We start from the raw sequence: 18,449 nt of genomic DNA on the forward strand, positions 1-18,449 counted from the left end.
TAAAATACCACATAGCTTTTCCAAAAGCAGAGTCTTAGTTGTCTGACTACACATAGCCGGAATGACTATTAAACAAACAGACCAGTTTATAGTGAATTTAACTAACTATGCAATTCTGCCACTACTGATGATCACACTTTCCAGAACTCGTCATGGTGTGTACCTTCTAGATACCCAGTGCACATACTACCACAGTTGGTAACCATTAACATGCAAATAAATATACAGCGTATAGATCCATTTATGAGAAGGATTTTCATGTGTACTGTGTTTGTCTTTTGGTTTCCAGTTTTTCCTTTTCTGAGGAAATGAAATCGTATGTTCCATTTAAAAGCTTTAAATAAAGATTTGTTTATATAATCTGTGATGTTCCTTTTTCATGTCAAGGACTTGATTGTTCAAAGTTCTGCTACTTGATTTTCATACAGTTTTTAATTCTCTGCCCTTGCTGAGCTGCTGGGCCATGGGCTTCTCAGAGTTCATGCTTTTGGGGGATTTTAAACTGCAAGGGGCTCTAGTTCATCTTGCTGTGAGTGACAGAATGGGAACCAAGTAAGTGAGGGATTACTAGATAATTCTTTACCAGTCAGAAGAGTAAACAGTCCCCCAGCAGTTAAAAGAAAGACATTAGAAAAATTAGTATTGCCAACTTCAGAAAACGATGGGCAGCTAAAGTGTTAAAATAAACACAGGAGAGGGTACATCCTGGCTTTTCATGATAAATTTTGAGTTTATTGGACAGCTTCAAAGGGCCCCAGCAATGACTTGCACCTGCTCATTCTGCATGCAGTAGAGTCCAGCTGGAGAGCACAGGTGGTTCAGCCGTCACCAAAACCAGGGTCTGGTTTGCATCCTGCTTGAGCATGCCTGCCAGCCTCGGCCCAAACCAGGTAGTAGCAGGGCTGTGAAACGTCCTTAAGCAATCTAAAGCCATTGCTAGAACCATGCAGATTCAACAATTCTGAAGTGTACATGGTTCTGTTCCATGCTGAACTCAGTAAACGGACACCCGCAACAGTGTACAGCTGCCGCTGACCGTCCCCGCATTGTTTTCGACAACTCTGTCTTAGGGGAACACCGTTTTCAGAGACCCACATTACTCTCTTTTGCCTGATGGCACAGATTAGCATCAGGCTTCCAGCAACACGGCCCTTTGGGGCGATCTTACACTTCATGTCTGTCTTCTTATCTTACAATGTGTCCGTGCTGCTGGTCTTTACCTTATTTCAGCCCTGAGCAGTCTCATCTGTCCGGGTAAGAAAGAACATACATAAAAATGCCATTCCTCATTTTATAGCAATGGCTTTATTGTGAGAAATTAGGATTGAGCTAATTGCCACACAACTGTAAGCACATAAGGCTGTTGGTTCAATGAGGAACCTGACTTTGCACAAAACATCTGCAGTACAATCCTAGACTTTGTTGAACTCAGGCAAATTCTTCAGAATGTGCCTGTACTTCTGCATCAAAACCCTGCAGACAGATACCTCCATAGGCTGCACAGAACTTTTTTAGAGTAAAATACTTATGTAGAAAAATATGATAGTCATAACTGAAGTAAAACATTCGATTGTCAAGCCAGTATTTTACAAAATACAATAAACATGATTGATTGATTGTAAATCTGAGAATTTGGTTTATAAAAAACATACATTCTTTTGCACATACAATTCCTTGACCAAAAAGCCACATTTGAGCAGGAATATTTTGCCTTGCCATCTCACATCATGCCTGGCTTTATTTGAAAAGGGCAAGAATAACGGTCATTAAAACCAAGATATGTGGAGTTGGTTTTACCGCAGCTGAAGCTTGTTGGAGCTCGTGGTAGAGGGGAGTTTTGGGACACGAAGCAGCTCCTGATCTGATAGGGACTTCTGAGAAAGAGAAGTCATGTTTCAAAGCACTGAAGTTACCCGTATTGTCAGGTATTTCCACTGTCTTCAGCATCGATTTAAATCCCGGGACAGTAGCCTAGGGGCAAACAGGATTTCTTGGTGTGAAACGTTGAGTTCAGCTACAAAACAATCATTGTCTAACGTGCTTATTTACACTTTCAATGTACAGGAGAAGTGTTCTGAACAGAAGTTTGGAATGAGAAAAGAGCAAAGTGTTCCACGTTACAGCAGTAAGACTAAACCCCAGAAGACCCTGAGAGGAAAACAGACTATTTATAATGGGGCTGCACCACATGTGGTACCAGAGAGGGAATCCTGCCGTTATGCTTAAGCATAGGCCCTCGGCTGGCAGCAGGCAGGGCCTACGCTGCGTACGTGTTCTCTAATACCAGCTACTGACAGTAGAAGCCATTTCCACCCAAGGAAATAACTGTCACTGGTGGCGTTGTCAGCCCTGCGCTGCCTGGGGCGACCTGGATCCCAGCCGCCACCTCCTCGCCCTTCAAGAGCTTTGGGGTTTGTTTCAAAACACCTCAAGCTAGCGTCACCGTGGTCGGGACACTCATCCCAGCTGGCTCCACCACCCAGGTCAGATGAGTGCTTATCTCTAGACATTCTGGGGACTCGAGATCTTACTGCATCAAAACAGTTCCTTTCTGCTGACTCATGTTTTAAAATACTATTTTCTTTTAAATCTGCTAAGGAGTCTTGTACATCCTGTACATGACTTGAGCTCATTCATCTGTAAGGATGCAGTGCTTAGGAACTCGATGCAATTAGAAACAACAATTTAATAAGGCCGCACACTTACATTGATCACGTATGTCCCAGGCAAAAGGAGAAGAAAGTACTCCCCTTGTTCATTTGTTCGGTAAGGGCAGACATGAGGCCTTCCTTTGGCTTCCACGATGGCGTTGGGAATAGGATTCCCGTTCTTATCAGTCACTTGACCCTTGACACCTATGAAAAGGGGAGAGGAGAGAAAGATTGCAACCCATAACTGTGGTGAGCCTCCCTCTCTGAGAAAGTCAGACTATTTGTTGCTGGCTGCACTTAAAGGCTATTTCAGTCATTTTGAGCACATTTAGTATCACTAGTCACTTCCATCTTACTGAAGGGAATTAAAATAGAAAATCCTTTCTTGTTGAATAGTTTACCCTCCCATTAAGTTAGAAAGCAGCGTTGTAATCTCTACTTCTAAAACTCATTTGCTGAAAGCATCCTATATACTTATTGTAGGTGTCTTTTACTGACGGGTTTCAATCTTCATTACTGGGGGTTTTTTTTCCCCCTTTTTTAAAATCTAAAATAAGTCAGACAGCCTCTTATCTAGTACCTCCCAGTGGCAGAATACCAACAATGTCTGATTATGAAGTAGTTTCCTTAAGTCCTCACACACCACCGTAAGGGCAGTGCTGGCATTAAGCAAGGATAAAACAGCAGCCAGACATTCTGGGCAACAAAGTGCAAGATGAGCGACAATTTATGCAAACCCTTCAACTCTTCCTCAAGTACCACTTAAGCAGCAGTTTGCTCTTGCAACTGCAAAGTCAAGATCACACCTGGAAAGGCCTTACAAAAACACCAAATCCAGGCAGCAAAGACCCATGAAACACTGTGCACCTGCACACACATGCAGAGACCTCTGAAATGGACAACGGCCCCGAGGCGGCTCAGGAAAGCGGGCTCCCTGCGCGGGCTGTATGGTAAGATGGCCCCAGGGGCCTGTCCCCTGCCCTGACACATGTTAAGCCCCTTGCACCGCTGGAGCAGTGCCCATCGCCCCACACCTGACACACCTCCCTGTTCTCCTCCCTCACCCATCCCCAGCCTTGTAGCACTTGCTATTCAGATCCTTCCCTGAAAGTGCTGGCTCCTAAGTTGACGCCAGAGCTCCTCACCTGTGAGCTCTGACGCCAACCCAGGCTGCTGAAGGGCTCCCACTTTGCCCACTGGCCCGGCCTCAGCTTTAGCTCCCTTCCCCGTTCACATACCCACCTAGATGTACTTGCTTTATATATTCAATCAGAGCAACTTTGTTGTCTCGCCAGAACTTTTCCAGCTGGTCTGCTGGAGGATATTTACAGCATGACAGCTCCAATGTAATTTCAAAACATTGTCCCCAGACATAGTTGTAATCTTGCATTCCACCTAAAAAGTGAAATAAACCAAACAGTGTTCAGCTGCAAAGAAGCACCAGGTTCAAGCTAGAAAAAAACAGGAGAGTTAAAATGTTGGTACTTGCCTCATGCCTGTAAGAAAAGTAAATCAGACGAATTATTTGTCTGCAAACACCCATGTTCTGCTCAGAGAATCCGCATGAACGCATTGGCTTACTCCCCTCCTCAACCCTCTACTCTGGGCAAAATCCCAGTCCTTTCATCATCAAAAGATGGCAGGAGAAAGCGAGAACTTCGTATCTGAAGCAGCTGAAACAAATGCCACCAACACTCTTACCTTCCAGCTGGTACCAAGAATAGCCGTTGGTAATGCCTTCTGGAAAGGTTTGTCTGTTGCCACAGCCAGTCCCTTTGTACATGCTGGCATGATTGAAAGAATAGGTTTTCGCCAGGTGAATAAAGACATCGTCATCTGGAGACCTGCTATAGCCTTTCAAAGAGCCGGTAACTGCAGGATAAAGGGCAGATCATACAGTGCTGGCTTACATACAGGATAAACACCTCCCAAAATAGCCGTACCGGGCAGTGAATTTGGACGGGGTTTATCAAAGTCTGCCCATTCCAGCTCAAAAGCTGGAAAAAAAACCTTGCAGAAACCCATATAAATGTTGCTCTGGAACAGCTAATGTTCCTAAACCGAATCAGCTGTGGAGAAAAGAGTTTGTTATTAGCATACCTGAGTTACCGTTATCAAAGGTGTAACTGGCAACCAGGGCACCCCCATGCAAGTTTGCTGAAAGAACAAATGTTTCATTTTTTATCCAGTTCATTACTGCTTGAGTCTCTGGCTGAATGCTAGCGTTGTTATTTTCAAAGGCATCAGGAAAATTTCTGTTCAGATCTTCTCCATTCTTATTGTACCTTAGAAAGAGAGAAGACATTCCTGTTGCGGTTTTGCCTATAGACACTTCCACATTGCCAGCCTCCCGGTACTTAAGATCCATGGCATGCTACTGTCTTCAGGAAACAGGCAAGATGACCATTGCAACTCTTCTCAAGCTTTAAGAAGATGGACTTTAGTCTGCCTTCTGGCAGCACTGGAATTTTCATAGGATACAATAAAACTATTCTTCTATTGTATTTCAGGTGGAAACAGTGAATAATATTTAACATGCCTATAGCATGTACACACCTACACATACATGAATTAGAAAAACCTAAGCCAGATACGGAGGACGTTGTCCTTCTGTATGTGTTTTTCACACTTGTACAGAAGACCAAGGTAACTACTGGACGGCTGTGTCCCTTGTACTGCTGCCATTTTGAACATAGAGCAAAAAAATTGACTCAAAGACAGGATGTATCATCTTCCCCCAGTATCTGAATATCCAGCTTGTGCAAATGCTTTCTTCCTTTGTCACTCAGGCAGGTCAGTACAGAGAGTAGAGAGGGTATTTAGCATCAGCTATATTAATTTTTAAACTCAAACTCTGTCTATTTGACAGTGAGGGCATAAAAAAATACTACCTTCCATAAAAGTCCTATCTATTTGCTGAGGAATAAATTTCTTTCCTAATAAAAAGGAGGACCTACACAGGTGACCTAGAGAACTAAACTACCTAAACTACTTTTTCACTTGTTTCTGACATTGCAATGGCCAATGATTCAAGAAAACCACGTAAGTTTTTTTCTTAGCGCTAATATTAGCACAGCACCTACTATACGCAAGCTCTGCTTGTGTAACTCCTCCCTCTTGCTAGATCTGCATTCAACGTGATCTTTGGACACACTTCTAAAAGTCCATTCAACAAGCTTAGGCACACCTTTTTCTCATTAAGAAGGGTTACAGCATTCTCCAATTAAAATAGATCCCTGTGGGTGGAGTTTTCCTTCTTTTTTTGTAGCACCCTAAAGGTCTAAATCGGTAGTTGTGCTTCTATTCACAATCTGGGTCTGCTGCCTAAAAGGTTAGGTCATTACACCATTCTGACCAATTTCTCTAGCATATAAACACCCGTCTGACTCAGTCTTCCAAAAACTCTATGCCATAACAGTGCCGACTTCAGAACAGCACAGGCCAAAATTAGCGCTAACACATCCTCTAGGATCTCCTCTCCACCGAGTGTGATTCAGTCTCTTGGCTATCTCCAGTTATTACTCCCTACCCATTTCCTTTACCTACTCCCACCCTCCAAAGCCACCCTTACCTTCCTCGTGAGTAGTAACAATCAGGCACTTTTGTAGCTTCAAATCCATCAGGGTTCATTGTTGGCATGATATGAATCCTGGTATTATTGAGCAACCGGGTAATAACTGGGTCACGTCTATAGTTGGTCACCAGGAAGTCTATCAAATGGAGCAGGATTTCTCTCCCAACAGTCTGTATAAAGAAGCAGAGATTTTATTTTAAGTCTGCTATGGAAGGAAGAAAAAAGGAAAAAAAAAAAGACCCACCACCTTACACTTACAGGTTTTTCTTACTGGATTACACAGACATACAAGAGTGTTCTGGCCAACACTCCTTTGTTTTATGCACTCCCCTAAGTATATATAGATAAAAGGAGTCACTGAAGTTTTTTACAAGGGTTTTAAAGCCAGATCAATCAGAGCTTTTTCTGTAATGGCAAACTGTGTCAGCTGCACTGCTTAAGCCCTGCATGGGTAAGGCATAGCCTTATCAAAAACTAAAACTGCACAGGCTGCCTGTTAAAGACCACGTGGGCTTGGAGACGCAGCGCTGCGTTCTCTCGGTTGCACTGCAGAGTCAGCTCTGCGCTGATGCCCGAGGGACCCTGGCCCCCGCACATAAGCGTCAGTGCTGTGCATCGCCACTTGGCAGTGATGGTTCAGAAGAAAGGAAGGAGACTCCTGTCACGTTTTCCAGGATACTACAGAGCAGATTTATTTTTTCTTGTTGATCCCTTTTTCTGGGAAGTCAACTTTAATACAGGCCAAGTGAGGCTGACTCCCAATACAGGGAGAAGAGAAGCCTTGCTTCTGTTCTGTGCTCTGTTACAGCACTTCAATGCCAGGAACACAGGCACTGGAGAAATTAAACAGGTATACACACATCCTTAGAAAAACAGATGGAAAGATAATTCGGATGTAGCCTTTGGACAAAGGAAAGGCAGTGGCAGAGAAAAAGCTAAATATGTATTTTTGCTCATGTAAGTTTGTACAGGCTGTGAAAGCTAGCAGGACATCTCCCTTTGGTCTACTCTATCAGATTTCAACCAAAATAGCAGCAAGTTCTGGCTCCAGTGAGTTAAGAACAATCCTATTCTACTCCAGAAGCCACTAGTACAGTGTTCACTGGACCATACTTTGCAGGAGCACTTTCTACAGCACTGTGACCTGCGCCTCAAGGACGCTGTAGGGTTCCTAAGCCCTGACTGGGATGGGAACAAATCAAGACTTACAACTAGATGTGCTCTGGAGATAATTTATCGCTACTTTATCTCCAGGAACAAAGCCTGGTAAATCACTGCAGGCTCCAGTTCAGAGCTACAGCGTCTCAATATCTTTTAGAATGAATCTTACACCACTAAAGTGGAAATATTACAAAGATTTTTTTTTTTTTTCTAAAGTGAGGAACACAGAGTGGCATTACTGGATGAACCTGGTGTCGCAGATAAACATCTTCTTGCTTTCAGACTGGTACAGGCTAAGGTGAAATCAGGCAGGGGAAAAAGAATATTTATGCACAGCTATTTACTGCACTAATATCTTGTTGAATTTTTACATTGGTGTGTTTTGAGTGGCAAATCCTGCTCTGGGTCAAGGTAAGCAGGAACACAGACGCTGTCCAGCAGGAGCTCTGCCTGTGGGAGCTGGGTTAGTACATGATGGGACAAAGAGAGCTGGATGTAACCGCTGTTTCAGGTTGGGAACAAACCATGTCTTGCCAGTTAGCCTGCAATTGCTGTTTATTGCAGGAGGAACAAACAAACAACGTATTGCCAAACATGACTCCACTAAGTTGCAGAACACACCATTTTAAGTGTCATACTTGAAGGCAGCCACGGTCTCCAAATTGGTACTTGAGCAATTCTGCCATGCTGTTTGTACAGGGGAAAAAGAAGGATCTCTTCCCACTCTGCCTCCCCGCAGATTTGTTCCTAAGTTTTCTAACCCTTGCTTGTCAGCTCCTGGTGGTCTCCTGCAAGCCACCATCCAGTAATCTACTAGAGGAAGCTGTGTTACACAAATGCATTTACTGTACCAATAACTAAGCAGTTCTTTTGCTAGACACTACAGCAAATTGGCTTTGACAAGGGGGGAAAAAGCACCTAATTCCCTTTGTTGCCAGTATCTTTCAAAACAGCACCTGAGTACATGAAAGCAGACCACTCTACAGGTTTGATAAATTTACTCTGTGAAACCTAAGAAGGGATGGAACAGTGCTGGTTTTGGCTGGGGTAGAGTTAATTTTCTTCCTAGTACCTAGTATGGGGCTGTGTTTTGGATTTGTGCTGACAAGAGTTAATAACACTGGGATGTTTCTATTATTGCTGAGCAGGGCTTACATGCCTTTTCTGCTTCTCACCCCACACCACCAGCAAGTTGGCTAGGAGTGTGCAAGAAGTTGAGAGGGGACACAGCTGGGACAGCTGACCCCAACTGACCAAAGGGATATTCCATACCATATGGCATCATGCTCAGCATATAAAGCTGGTGGAACAAGGAAGCAGGGGGACACTTGGAGTTTTGGTGTTCTGTCTTCCCAAGAAACCATTACGCATGATGCATCCCTGCTTCCCTGGAGATGGCTGAACACCTGCCTGCCCATGGGGAGTGGTGGATGAATTCCTTGTTTTGCTTTGCTTGTGTGTGCAGCTTTTGCTTTCCCTATTAAAACTGTCTTTATCTCAACCCATGAGTTTTCTCACTTTTACCCTTCGGATTCTCTCCCCCATCCTGCCGGGGGGTGGTGGCAAGCAGCTGGGTAGTGCTTCATTGCCACCTGGGGTTAAACCACGACAGCAACAGAACCTGTCTTGTACAGGCAGCTCGGATACAGCTCTGGGTGATAGAACAGATAGACCTTCTTGGGAAGCACACAGAGTGGGGGCAAGAAAGGAGAGGAGAAAAGTCAGCCAAATCATGGCCCTGGGCATGAAAGATAAAGCAGACTCAGAAGCAGCAAGAACAGCCCTACCACAGAGAGAGCTGAACTACAGACAAGACTGGACTGCTCTCTGGAGGAACTGGAAAAGTGCCTCTGTTCCTACTGTACGTCTCTTCAGTGCCTGACAAAAAGACATCCAGAAAAGAAAGGGTAGAGCAGCAGGAAACAGGAAAGGGGAAAAAGGTAAAGAAAAGCAACCAGAGAAGGTGGTGGAAAAGGTCAATGTTTCTAAAGAATGGGAGTTGACCAGTTTGTCATAGATTACATTCTTTGCACTTGGGTTAAACACAGACTTACTTACATATACAGTATTTTAAAAACTGACCCTATTTTATAGGATTCCTTGTATAGCTGTTGTTGTACCTGAGTACTTAGTACATTAAACAATTCAGCTAATCACCATCACAGAGTTGGTACTTCGATCATTCCCCGGTGGGGGAGAATATTTATTACCATTCTGTTTTGGAGGGGTGACAGAGGAGTGGTTTTTATTTTGTCCTGGAGTACCCTGCATTTCTTGAGAAAGCACATCTGGAAGTGTTTGAGGGGAGGATAAAGGAAAGTTCTCGTTTCTGGGAAAGTATAGGTCAAGTTTTGATCAAGCCCTTGGTAGGCACCTTCTGCCAGCCAAGCTTTACCCTGTTACTAGAGAAGTCATCTGTACCTGTGGAGAAAAGTTACGAGAAATTTATTTTTACTTTAGAGCTTCAGATAAAGCATCTGGACACAGTGGAGATAGGTTGCTGACAATAAACTCAAGGACAGACAACTTAACCTGCCTGTAGTCTAATACAAAGATGTAGAGAGCAGGAGACAGCCTTTTTGTGCTCTGGGGCTTTGAGAAGACATGATGAACATTTGGTTTTAACTGCAATGCCCAGATGTATTGTTTTGCTGTAGCTCAGATAAGGGGTGACACAAAAGCAAAGGAAAAACCCTTTCTCTCACCTCTAAGGACAGTTAGATATTAAGTTCCTCTGTGCACTTTCCTTGTGTGCCCCAAAGGGAGAAAGTCATCAGGAAAGGCTTTCAGTGATCCTCAGGGGAAGTCCTGAATGAAGAAGCATGCATGTGTCAGGGCATGGATCAACACCTTAGAAAAGGGTGTGACTACCATTTCTGTAGACATACCCCTTAAACTTGCTGACTATTGCTCCTGGTGTGGCTGGGTCAGCACCCTACTCTGCTACTGAAGGGCTTACCCAAGAAGGTAAGATTAGGGTTAGCTCCAATTGCACCTGCACTGTAACACTTCACTGCAGCACCCCTGTTTTTAAAATATCTTTGTTACCCCATGATAGAGAGCTAATACCAGGGGACTATGGGCGGAGACTCTGCCCATTTTTATGATTAAAATTCTTTCCTTAAACATGGCCTGGTTTTTAAGTTGAACTATGTTGAAAGAAAGATCCAAACCATCAGGTAGGACCTGTTTCAGAGCAACACGGTCTTGCCAGTCTCCTTGCTCCAGCCCTGACTGCTCTACAGACCTAGCATAGCATACCAGGCACAACCCCACCTAAGGAAGTAGAGTTACAGCAGAGAAACCGGTAGTCAGTCCTGGTTTACCACTTAAATGCCACACTTACAAGATGTTCTTTAACACTTGTACAGCACTAATTATTATGTATGGCTGTGACACACCAAACTGTGTTTGTCCTTCTTTACTAAAATACACCAGTGTTAAAGCAACTGTTTGTACAAATACAGTTTGGCACGTATACATTTATTTCCATAGCAGCAATCACTACTGAAATATGAGAACTAACACATGCATGACAGGGAATTGCAGTTCCTTGGTTTATCACTGAAGGAAATAGCAACATAAAGCCTGCTTTTGAATGAGTAACTGGCATAAGATGTTACCACCTGGACAAACGCCACAGGCTTCAGGCTTCTTAGCACAGGCTTCACCTGGCTGAGAAATGGATCACTTTTTCTTTTCCCACTCAGAAGAGTGGGAGTAAAGATAAGGAAAAAAGGTAACTGGGGCGAGGCAGCAGCCCTGTGTTGAAAGAGATCTCATCAGCATCCAGCTTTTTTAAAGTCTAAGGTTAGCAAATAGATTTGCTTGCTTTGAATTTTGAAATCTGTGATGCCTCTGACCTTCTTTACATCACATCAGCTGATACTGAAGCCAGGTGGAAAATAGTTCCCTCTACAAGAAATATTTCTCCCCACCCCACCCCCTTTTCTTTTCTAGAGTAGATATCTATTTTCCTGCCTCATCTCTTCCATACTGTACTGCATAGTACAAAGGATGTAAGAAAACTCCTTATAGCAAATTGTATAGTATGTGGACATGACGTTTTGCCCAACTGAGTGATTAAAAAAACAAGCCTTTTTTTAATAGTGATATTTTGATAGTGTAAATGCAGCTTCCATTCATTTTTCTGGAAATGAGAGTGAGAAATTCTACACAAGACTCGTTAATTTTTGTTTGGTTGGTTTAAGCCCCGATTATATTGATCGCAAATAAACCAAGTCCAGTTCTGAGTCATACAAGACCTAATAAGTTACTGTATCTCAGCAAAACCCTTCTGTGGATGTGACTGTCTATAATGACATGGAAAATAGGGTCTAGTTCCTTTAACTTAAATCACAAGATAAGCCAGCAGGACAAACACATCCTTTCACATAGGCTAGCTCAGGCCTATCAGTACGGGCTCTGCTTCACATAATGAAAGAGGCAAAACACTTTTACATTAAAGAAAAGAAAGTGATCAGAAGTGGATGATTTAGGAGAAAAGGGTTGGTATCAGCATTACTATCCTGGGAAAGAGCTTATCTTGTGATGGCCCAGTTACACTATAGCTGCACACAGTTAAGGAAGGCGTCTATTTAACACCTTAAAGGCAACAAGTAGAAATGCACAGGTCTTTTACACTTTGTTCAGACATGTTTTTCCTTAGTTTTCCTGTTGTGATATACCTGGTTTAGGAACAGCCTTATAATTAGATCCTACAGTTCAGTTGTGTAGATTGGACTCAAGCCACCAGAACAGCTGGCCAAAAGGTGGTATTTCTGCTCCACTTATGACTTAGGAGTGTTTGGGGGTTTGGTTGTGGTCAATGTTAAGTGTAATGAGTTCTTCCCCCGAGAGGAACATGCGAGTGTACACACTGAGGAAGAGAGGATTTTTCAAGCAAGAGTACAAGCCTGGGACAAGGGAGGCTGCTGCCTAATTTAGGCTGAGACCTGCTCCAGAACAGCAGGCAACCTCTCCCTCATCTTCCTCAGTGCAGACTTTATTAATATTTCACAGGCTTATGCATTTTGTGCAGTCTATTAGTGTCACTTTAATCAAAGCCTCACGTAGCTGCAAGTGACTTGAACTACCGTTTTAATCTGACTTAGGTTAAACAGAAAGTACTGCTAAAAATGGTGTCCAACTTCATACAGGCACACAAAGAATGGGAGAATTTTTCTGATGCATCTCTGGGTATCATGGGGCAAAAGTTCACTCTATTTGGCAATGGTGATCACAAGATAAAATCCTTTAAACCTTGGCTGGTCACGTCTTACAGTATCAAGAAAAATTAACCTACTTAAAAAAAATACCTTTCCAGTTCTGAAAAAAATACTCTCTTCCTAGTATTGTGTACTCACATTATTTTATTAGAACTTCCCTGTTGGGCAGCTTTCCAAATAACCTAGGTTTTCTTCCAGCAGCATGCGTGAACAGCCTGCACACACGCAAGTCAGGGCTTTCTCCCTTCAATTTTTAGGTTTTAAGAGCAGCCAACCAGCTGAGTCAAAAAATAAAAATGTCATTTGTGTGATCGTGACAGGTTAGAAGGGCAGCATCACCAAGCAACACTTGAGAACAGAACTTTTCTCATTTTGTACCATTTATGGTAAGCATCACTGAAGCACAAAAGACCTAACTAGATCAATGAAGCCATAATCCTGCAATTTTAAGTTATGAAAGACTGTGGAACACAAGCTGAAGCTTGTCATACAGTTAGTGCAAAACTTATCTGCTTAATATGTTATAGGAGTAGTTGAATCTTTCCCCAGTGACTAGTCCAGCAGAATCTTAGATTATGGGAAAAAATATTCAAGCTCTCCAATGCTTCTCTGTATGAGGAATTCATTTCCTGCCATCTGAAATACATTTATGGTCAGATAGGAAAAACAAACACCAACTGTGCATTATATTCATACACACAAAAAACATCAGGCAAATGTCACCATGAGGGCCTGAAAAGGAGGAATAGCTCTATTTCCAGAATCTTCCCTAGGTGCATGCTTAGTCTAATGAACATGCTAGAACGTAGCATAGCACCTATTGCTATATGGTACCTAGGCAGCTCAAGGATCAACCCTGCTCAGACAGTGCCAGATACTTAAAGAAAAATAGTCTTGCCTCATTTCCTCACAAAGTCAATATAAAAATTTAGATCCTAGGCGGTGACACAGATTGCTTGCTCTCCAGCAATTCCAGACCCTGTGGATATGCAAACAGTGAGTGTCCCCACGGTCAAAGTTCCTTATGCGTATCCAGCTGGGAAGTGATAATGGCAGGAGTGCTTCATTGTGGAAGTTTCAATAGGAAGAGTTGCCTTCTGCAGTCCAGTAATATTGGATTTGAAAGCCAAGCCATTCTGGAGGAGTCCTGCCCTCCATCTCTTTCCCACCAAAATTGGGTCATCTGTAGCCATAGGTTTGCAATTCCCTTCAGCAGCCTGCAGGGATTGTCATATGGAGCCACAGTTCCCAGGCACCCTGGACTACCCTGCTGACACACGCCAGGTTTTAGGAGTTGCAAACCCTATCTTGGGCATCCAATAACATGTGTACCCATTTGTAACCATGACTCAGCTTCCTCCCACACAGAATTAAATTCCAAAGCAGTCAGACTCTCAGCAGCACTTTGAGCATAGCCATTGCCAAACAAGGTGAAACTAGTCTAACTTGGGGGAAATTCTTGGTACATATGTCACAAGTGCCTGTAGGCGTGCAAGTGCTTACACACAGTATTGGTAATAGCAATAGCTTGTAAAGTTTAACATATGATAGGATAGAGGAAGTGGCCTCAAGTTGCACTAGGGGAGGTTTAGACTGGATATAGGAAAATTTTTTTCACTGAAAGAGAGGTCAAACATTGAAACAGCCTGCCCAGGGAAGTGGTGGAGTCACCATCACTGGAGGTGTTCAAAAAACGTGTAGACGTGGCACTTTGGGACACGGGTTAGTGGGCTTGGTGGTATTGGGTTGATGGTTGGACTTGATGATCTTAAAGGTCCTTCCCTTAATGATTCTATGATTGATTCTGTATCACACAGGATATACTTCCAACTACCTCTGTTTTTCTTAGTTTTAGAAATTTGCAGTCTAACATTTATATATAAATTTTGCTATTTCTGTTGCATTATTTACCCTTCACATTAAAGACTGCATAGAAATATATTCTGTAGTTTAAACTTATCCTGAACATGACTAAGTAAAGCTAAAGAATAAGGGAAATAGAAAGCAAGAAGAGATCACAGAGAAGAGTGAAGCTTTGAGTCTTTCTGTTACAAATTCATGTACTACACCAGGAAGGATCATAATCACCATTTTCTCCTTTATCATTAATAAGTGGGCATTCTTTCCAGAGCAAGTTAAGCCTGAAATTGCTTTTTGTTTTGTATTCACTGTGTTATCTCAGGTGAATCTAGGTATTCCTAGCTTAAGGTTCCCAAGAGAAGTTTTCTTAGTAAAATAAATAATTTGGTGCTTCAGCAAATAACAGCAATTATTTTTCAATCTTAGGATTTATTTGAAGAGATTCATCAGTCATACTTCATGCTTAGGCAATAAAAATGTACAAGCAAACTACTGCATCTGACTCATTGCCAGGAAAGTTAAAGCCTCTGGGTTGATTCACGTGTAGAAGACAAAGCGCTCTACTTAAAAGAGGTCTTAGGTGTAGGATCTTTCACTGTGATGTAAGGTCTCCTGAAGCCCTTCCACCAAAACATAGGAACTTTATTCTTGAAACTCCTTAAGAAATACACATGTATTAGGTCCTCTTTGAGGTATGTCATACCTCAATACTAAGTAGCACATGCCTGAGAGACATTCACTCTAAATGTCTGGTAAGTGTATTTGGTATAAATGACATTGCAAAAGTTGAAACGTACCTCATCCCCATGCATATTAGCAACATACTTGAACTCTGGAATGCCAATCTTATGATGGGTTGGAAACCTTCCCAGAACAAGAACCCACAGGTCTCTACCTTTAAGAGGGGAAGGGGAAAAGACATTTTTTTAAACAAGTGTAAAATCGTTCAAACCTTAGAGAAAAAAAATAGAGTTGGTCATTAAGACCACTGTACAAATTCTCATATTGCATTGCTGGCCCATCAGTCCTAAGTAGACTGTGGGTTTTTTCTTTTATGAGTACTTGCTAAATTAGTTATAGGAATAAATATGTTTTGCTTCTGACCAAAAGAGTGTAGTGAACCCTGCAATTTCAAAAGCATTTAATCAGTGCTAGAAAATAGTTTGGGGTTTTTTGTAATAAACATTTTTTCAAATCAAGTTTAGTAAGCAAGATCTTGTCAAGCAAAGTCACCAAGCAACTAAAGAGTATTTAAAATAAGACACTCTTACCACCAAAATATTAAAGCATAAGGGTTTTCTGAAGTACATACAGAAGTTTTCATTATCACAAAGAGCGAGCATCTTTTTTGTATACAAAGACAACACAGAAAAACAAAACACATTCATGAGTTACTGCTCAGAAAACAGGAGATATTGGGCAGAGCTGTATCAGAGACCTATTCCAGAAAAACTCAGCAGGGAAAGAATTAATAGCTACAGAAAGAGCGTTAGGACCATTAAAGCTGCACAGGTTAAGTAACAAAATAAAGAAACATTTTGGAAGCCCTCATTTAAGGAGGGGAGTGATTTTTATTATTATTTTTAATGATATTGTGGCATTTCAGATCTCATCTGCAAGACTATGCTTCCCACTAGTCTGCTCAATGAAGTAGAAAGCTCTAGTTTCAGTAGATGGCAGCAATGAAACTGGATCAGTTCCTTGATAATACAACCAGTCACAACCTATAGATTGCTAATGCCCAGACCTTGCATGCATGCTGCCTGTCCTCAGCTCTCACACAGGTCTTGCTGGGACCTGTGAGCTGTCTCAAGAGAAGTCCAGTCATCATTGTTACTTACAGGAAAGAGGAATGTAGTAGTACTGCTAGATGCAGTACTAGAAAAAGCATTATTTCCTAAATCTTTGTGGGATCATCAAATCTGCAGTAAATAAACTCTGGAGCATAACAATTTCCCAGAGGTAGAAGCCATGACCCTCATGGTATAGCTGCAGTGAGCCAGTCACATAGTGAAACTGGGAAAAAAAAAAATGCTGTGGCAACTGCAGTACCTTCAGGAATGGGAGAAAAAAGTTGAAGAGGACAGAAGGAACACTACAAGATGCACTGAAACAACTGCAAAGACAGGTAAGACTGAAGTCAGTGGTTGCCAAACTAAATTCTCACTTAACAGGTTGAATCAGAGTCTCAGGCTTAGGATCAGGAAGCAACAAGACAGCACTGAGAGCAGACGGATTCAACAAGGAGTGGTCTCAGGATCCCCTAGTTTTACGCAGTCACTCTAGAAGACAGGGATCTTAACTCCTATATCCATGTTACTCACAAAGCTGTGAGATGTTGTCCTTTAATGAAAGGGTCAGTAGCAATGTGAGCAAGCAATCCATATGTTTAAAAATGAGTTCATAGTGCGTGCTTTGGTGAGGAAACTAGTTATTTGTCTTTATTGTATGCAGAGCCATTGTTTCATTAAAAAAAAAATAGTCTAGACTTACAGAATTCAAACAAGTTACAGAGTTGAGAAACCAGAGGTGCCAGCTTTTAAACACATCCTTCTTCAAAAAGGAGAGAAAGAACCACCAATCCCCACCACCCTAGCCCTTCTCCCCTCCAAAACCTCCAGAGGTCCCTTCCAACCTCAACCATCCTGCAATTCTGTGAAAATAGAGGACAAGTCTTGCTGCAGTAGTATATGTTTGGAACTGAAAAAAATCCTAGTCATTAAAAAACATGCTACTTTTATTCATAATCAAGCATGGAAAAATAATCTTAGTTTCCATCTGTGCAGTGTGTCCATAGCTGTATCCAGGGGCAATCTATAATGAAGTACCAAGGAAGTCCTTCCAGAGCACTCCTACGATTCTTTGTCCTTATGTCCCTCTAAGCCATTCTGCCCAGCTCTCCTTCCCTCTACTGGAATGAAATTTCAGGCATCCCTCCTTGGTGCCCAACTTGTCAATTGCCGTATGGACTGCTGCACCCAGAGGAATGTACCTGCTTACAATTGCAATTGCAACCTTTCTGCCACGGTCCAAACTTAAGATGAGTACTGTGAACCTGCAACGTGCAGCTGCCCTGCCTAGGGATCCATCAGACCAAGCTGCAGTGCCAAAGAGCACATGCAACACTTATAAGATTAAGGTAGCAAAGGACCTATATTGGAGACCTGATGGTGTCCCAGCTGTCTCCTAGATGGAGGTGGATACAGTTAAACCATAAAACACATGGTTTCCTACAGAGGAGACATATGCCTTCTATACAGTTATAAATTCATTCACCCCTGGGACTGCCCATTATCAGCGTGAGTACCAAGCACACAGACAGGGCTTCAAAATATCTTGGAGCAAACAGGTTCAGTGAATTACGTGTAAAAAACCCTCTCAGAGAAAGTGAAGCAAGTGCCAGTTAAAAGCATTAGTTTCCTCAAATCCTTCATAATTTCCTAAACAAGCACAAAGTAGTGACCTAGAAGGTGAGATAGCTTTGTGCAGATCAGGACATTAAACCAACCGATATATTTACTACATTTTAGATTACCTTTCTGTACATAATTATTATCTAATATATAAAATACCTCACCAATCACAGCAGCCAAACAATATTGCAGTCCCTAGAACATAAAGCATCTTAATTTCACAAATAACCAGACATTAAGATTAGCCCTTAGTTTTATTTGAATGGAAGCAGATCACAAGGGCTATTTGAAATCCAACTACTAGCAATGACAATATCCACATCCATTGCGTATGGACGTTTTGGAGCATCTCATCAGCTGATATATAACAGTGCCATATTCTTTAGCCACTTCCCCATAGCAGCACTAGCACCGATTCAGTATTATATACACACTAAAACAACAAGAGTCCAAGTACAGCTAAAATGCTATAGTTGTTTCTGTCCTATAAGACTTTCTACAGATATTGTATTCTGACTTCAGATTAAAAAAAAAAAAAAAAAAAATTTCCAGGGCCTTGCCC

The 18,449-nt window shown here is 42.2% G+C and overlaps 1 protein-coding gene across 1 annotated transcript in view; it reads right to left on the bottom strand.

The window, feature by feature from the left end:
* Nucleotides 1-1,721: 1,721 nt before the first annotated feature.
* The window catches only part of CPM (carboxypeptidase M), a 34,429-nt gene continuing 17,701 nt past the window's right edge, over nucleotides 1,722-18,449 (bottom strand). Inside the window, exons 2-8 of the mRNA XM_010292911.1 lie at nucleotides 15,272-15,369; nucleotides 6,223-6,395; nucleotides 4,752-4,936; nucleotides 4,353-4,523; nucleotides 3,894-4,046; nucleotides 2,707-2,855; nucleotides 1,722-1,971 (exon numbers count right to left, since the gene is read on the bottom strand). Of these exons, the coding sequence (XP_010291213.1) occupies nucleotides 1,738-1,971; nucleotides 2,707-2,855; nucleotides 3,894-4,046; nucleotides 4,353-4,523; nucleotides 4,752-4,936; nucleotides 6,223-6,395; nucleotides 15,272-15,286 (1,080 nt within the window). The 5' untranslated portion in view covers nucleotides 15,287-15,369 and the 3' untranslated portion in view covers nucleotides 1,722-1,737. The remainder of the gene's footprint in view (nucleotides 1,972-2,706; nucleotides 2,856-3,893; nucleotides 4,047-4,352; nucleotides 4,524-4,751; nucleotides 4,937-6,222; nucleotides 6,396-15,271; nucleotides 15,370-18,449) is intronic.

The sequence above is a fragment of the Phaethon lepturus genome, unplaced genomic scaffold (genome assembly GCF_000687285.1).
Source record: "Phaethon lepturus isolate BGI_N335 unplaced genomic scaffold, ASM68728v1 scaffold498, whole genome shotgun sequence".
NCBI classification, from domain to species: domain Eukaryota; kingdom Metazoa; phylum Chordata; class Aves; order Phaethontiformes; family Phaethontidae; genus Phaethon; species Phaethon lepturus.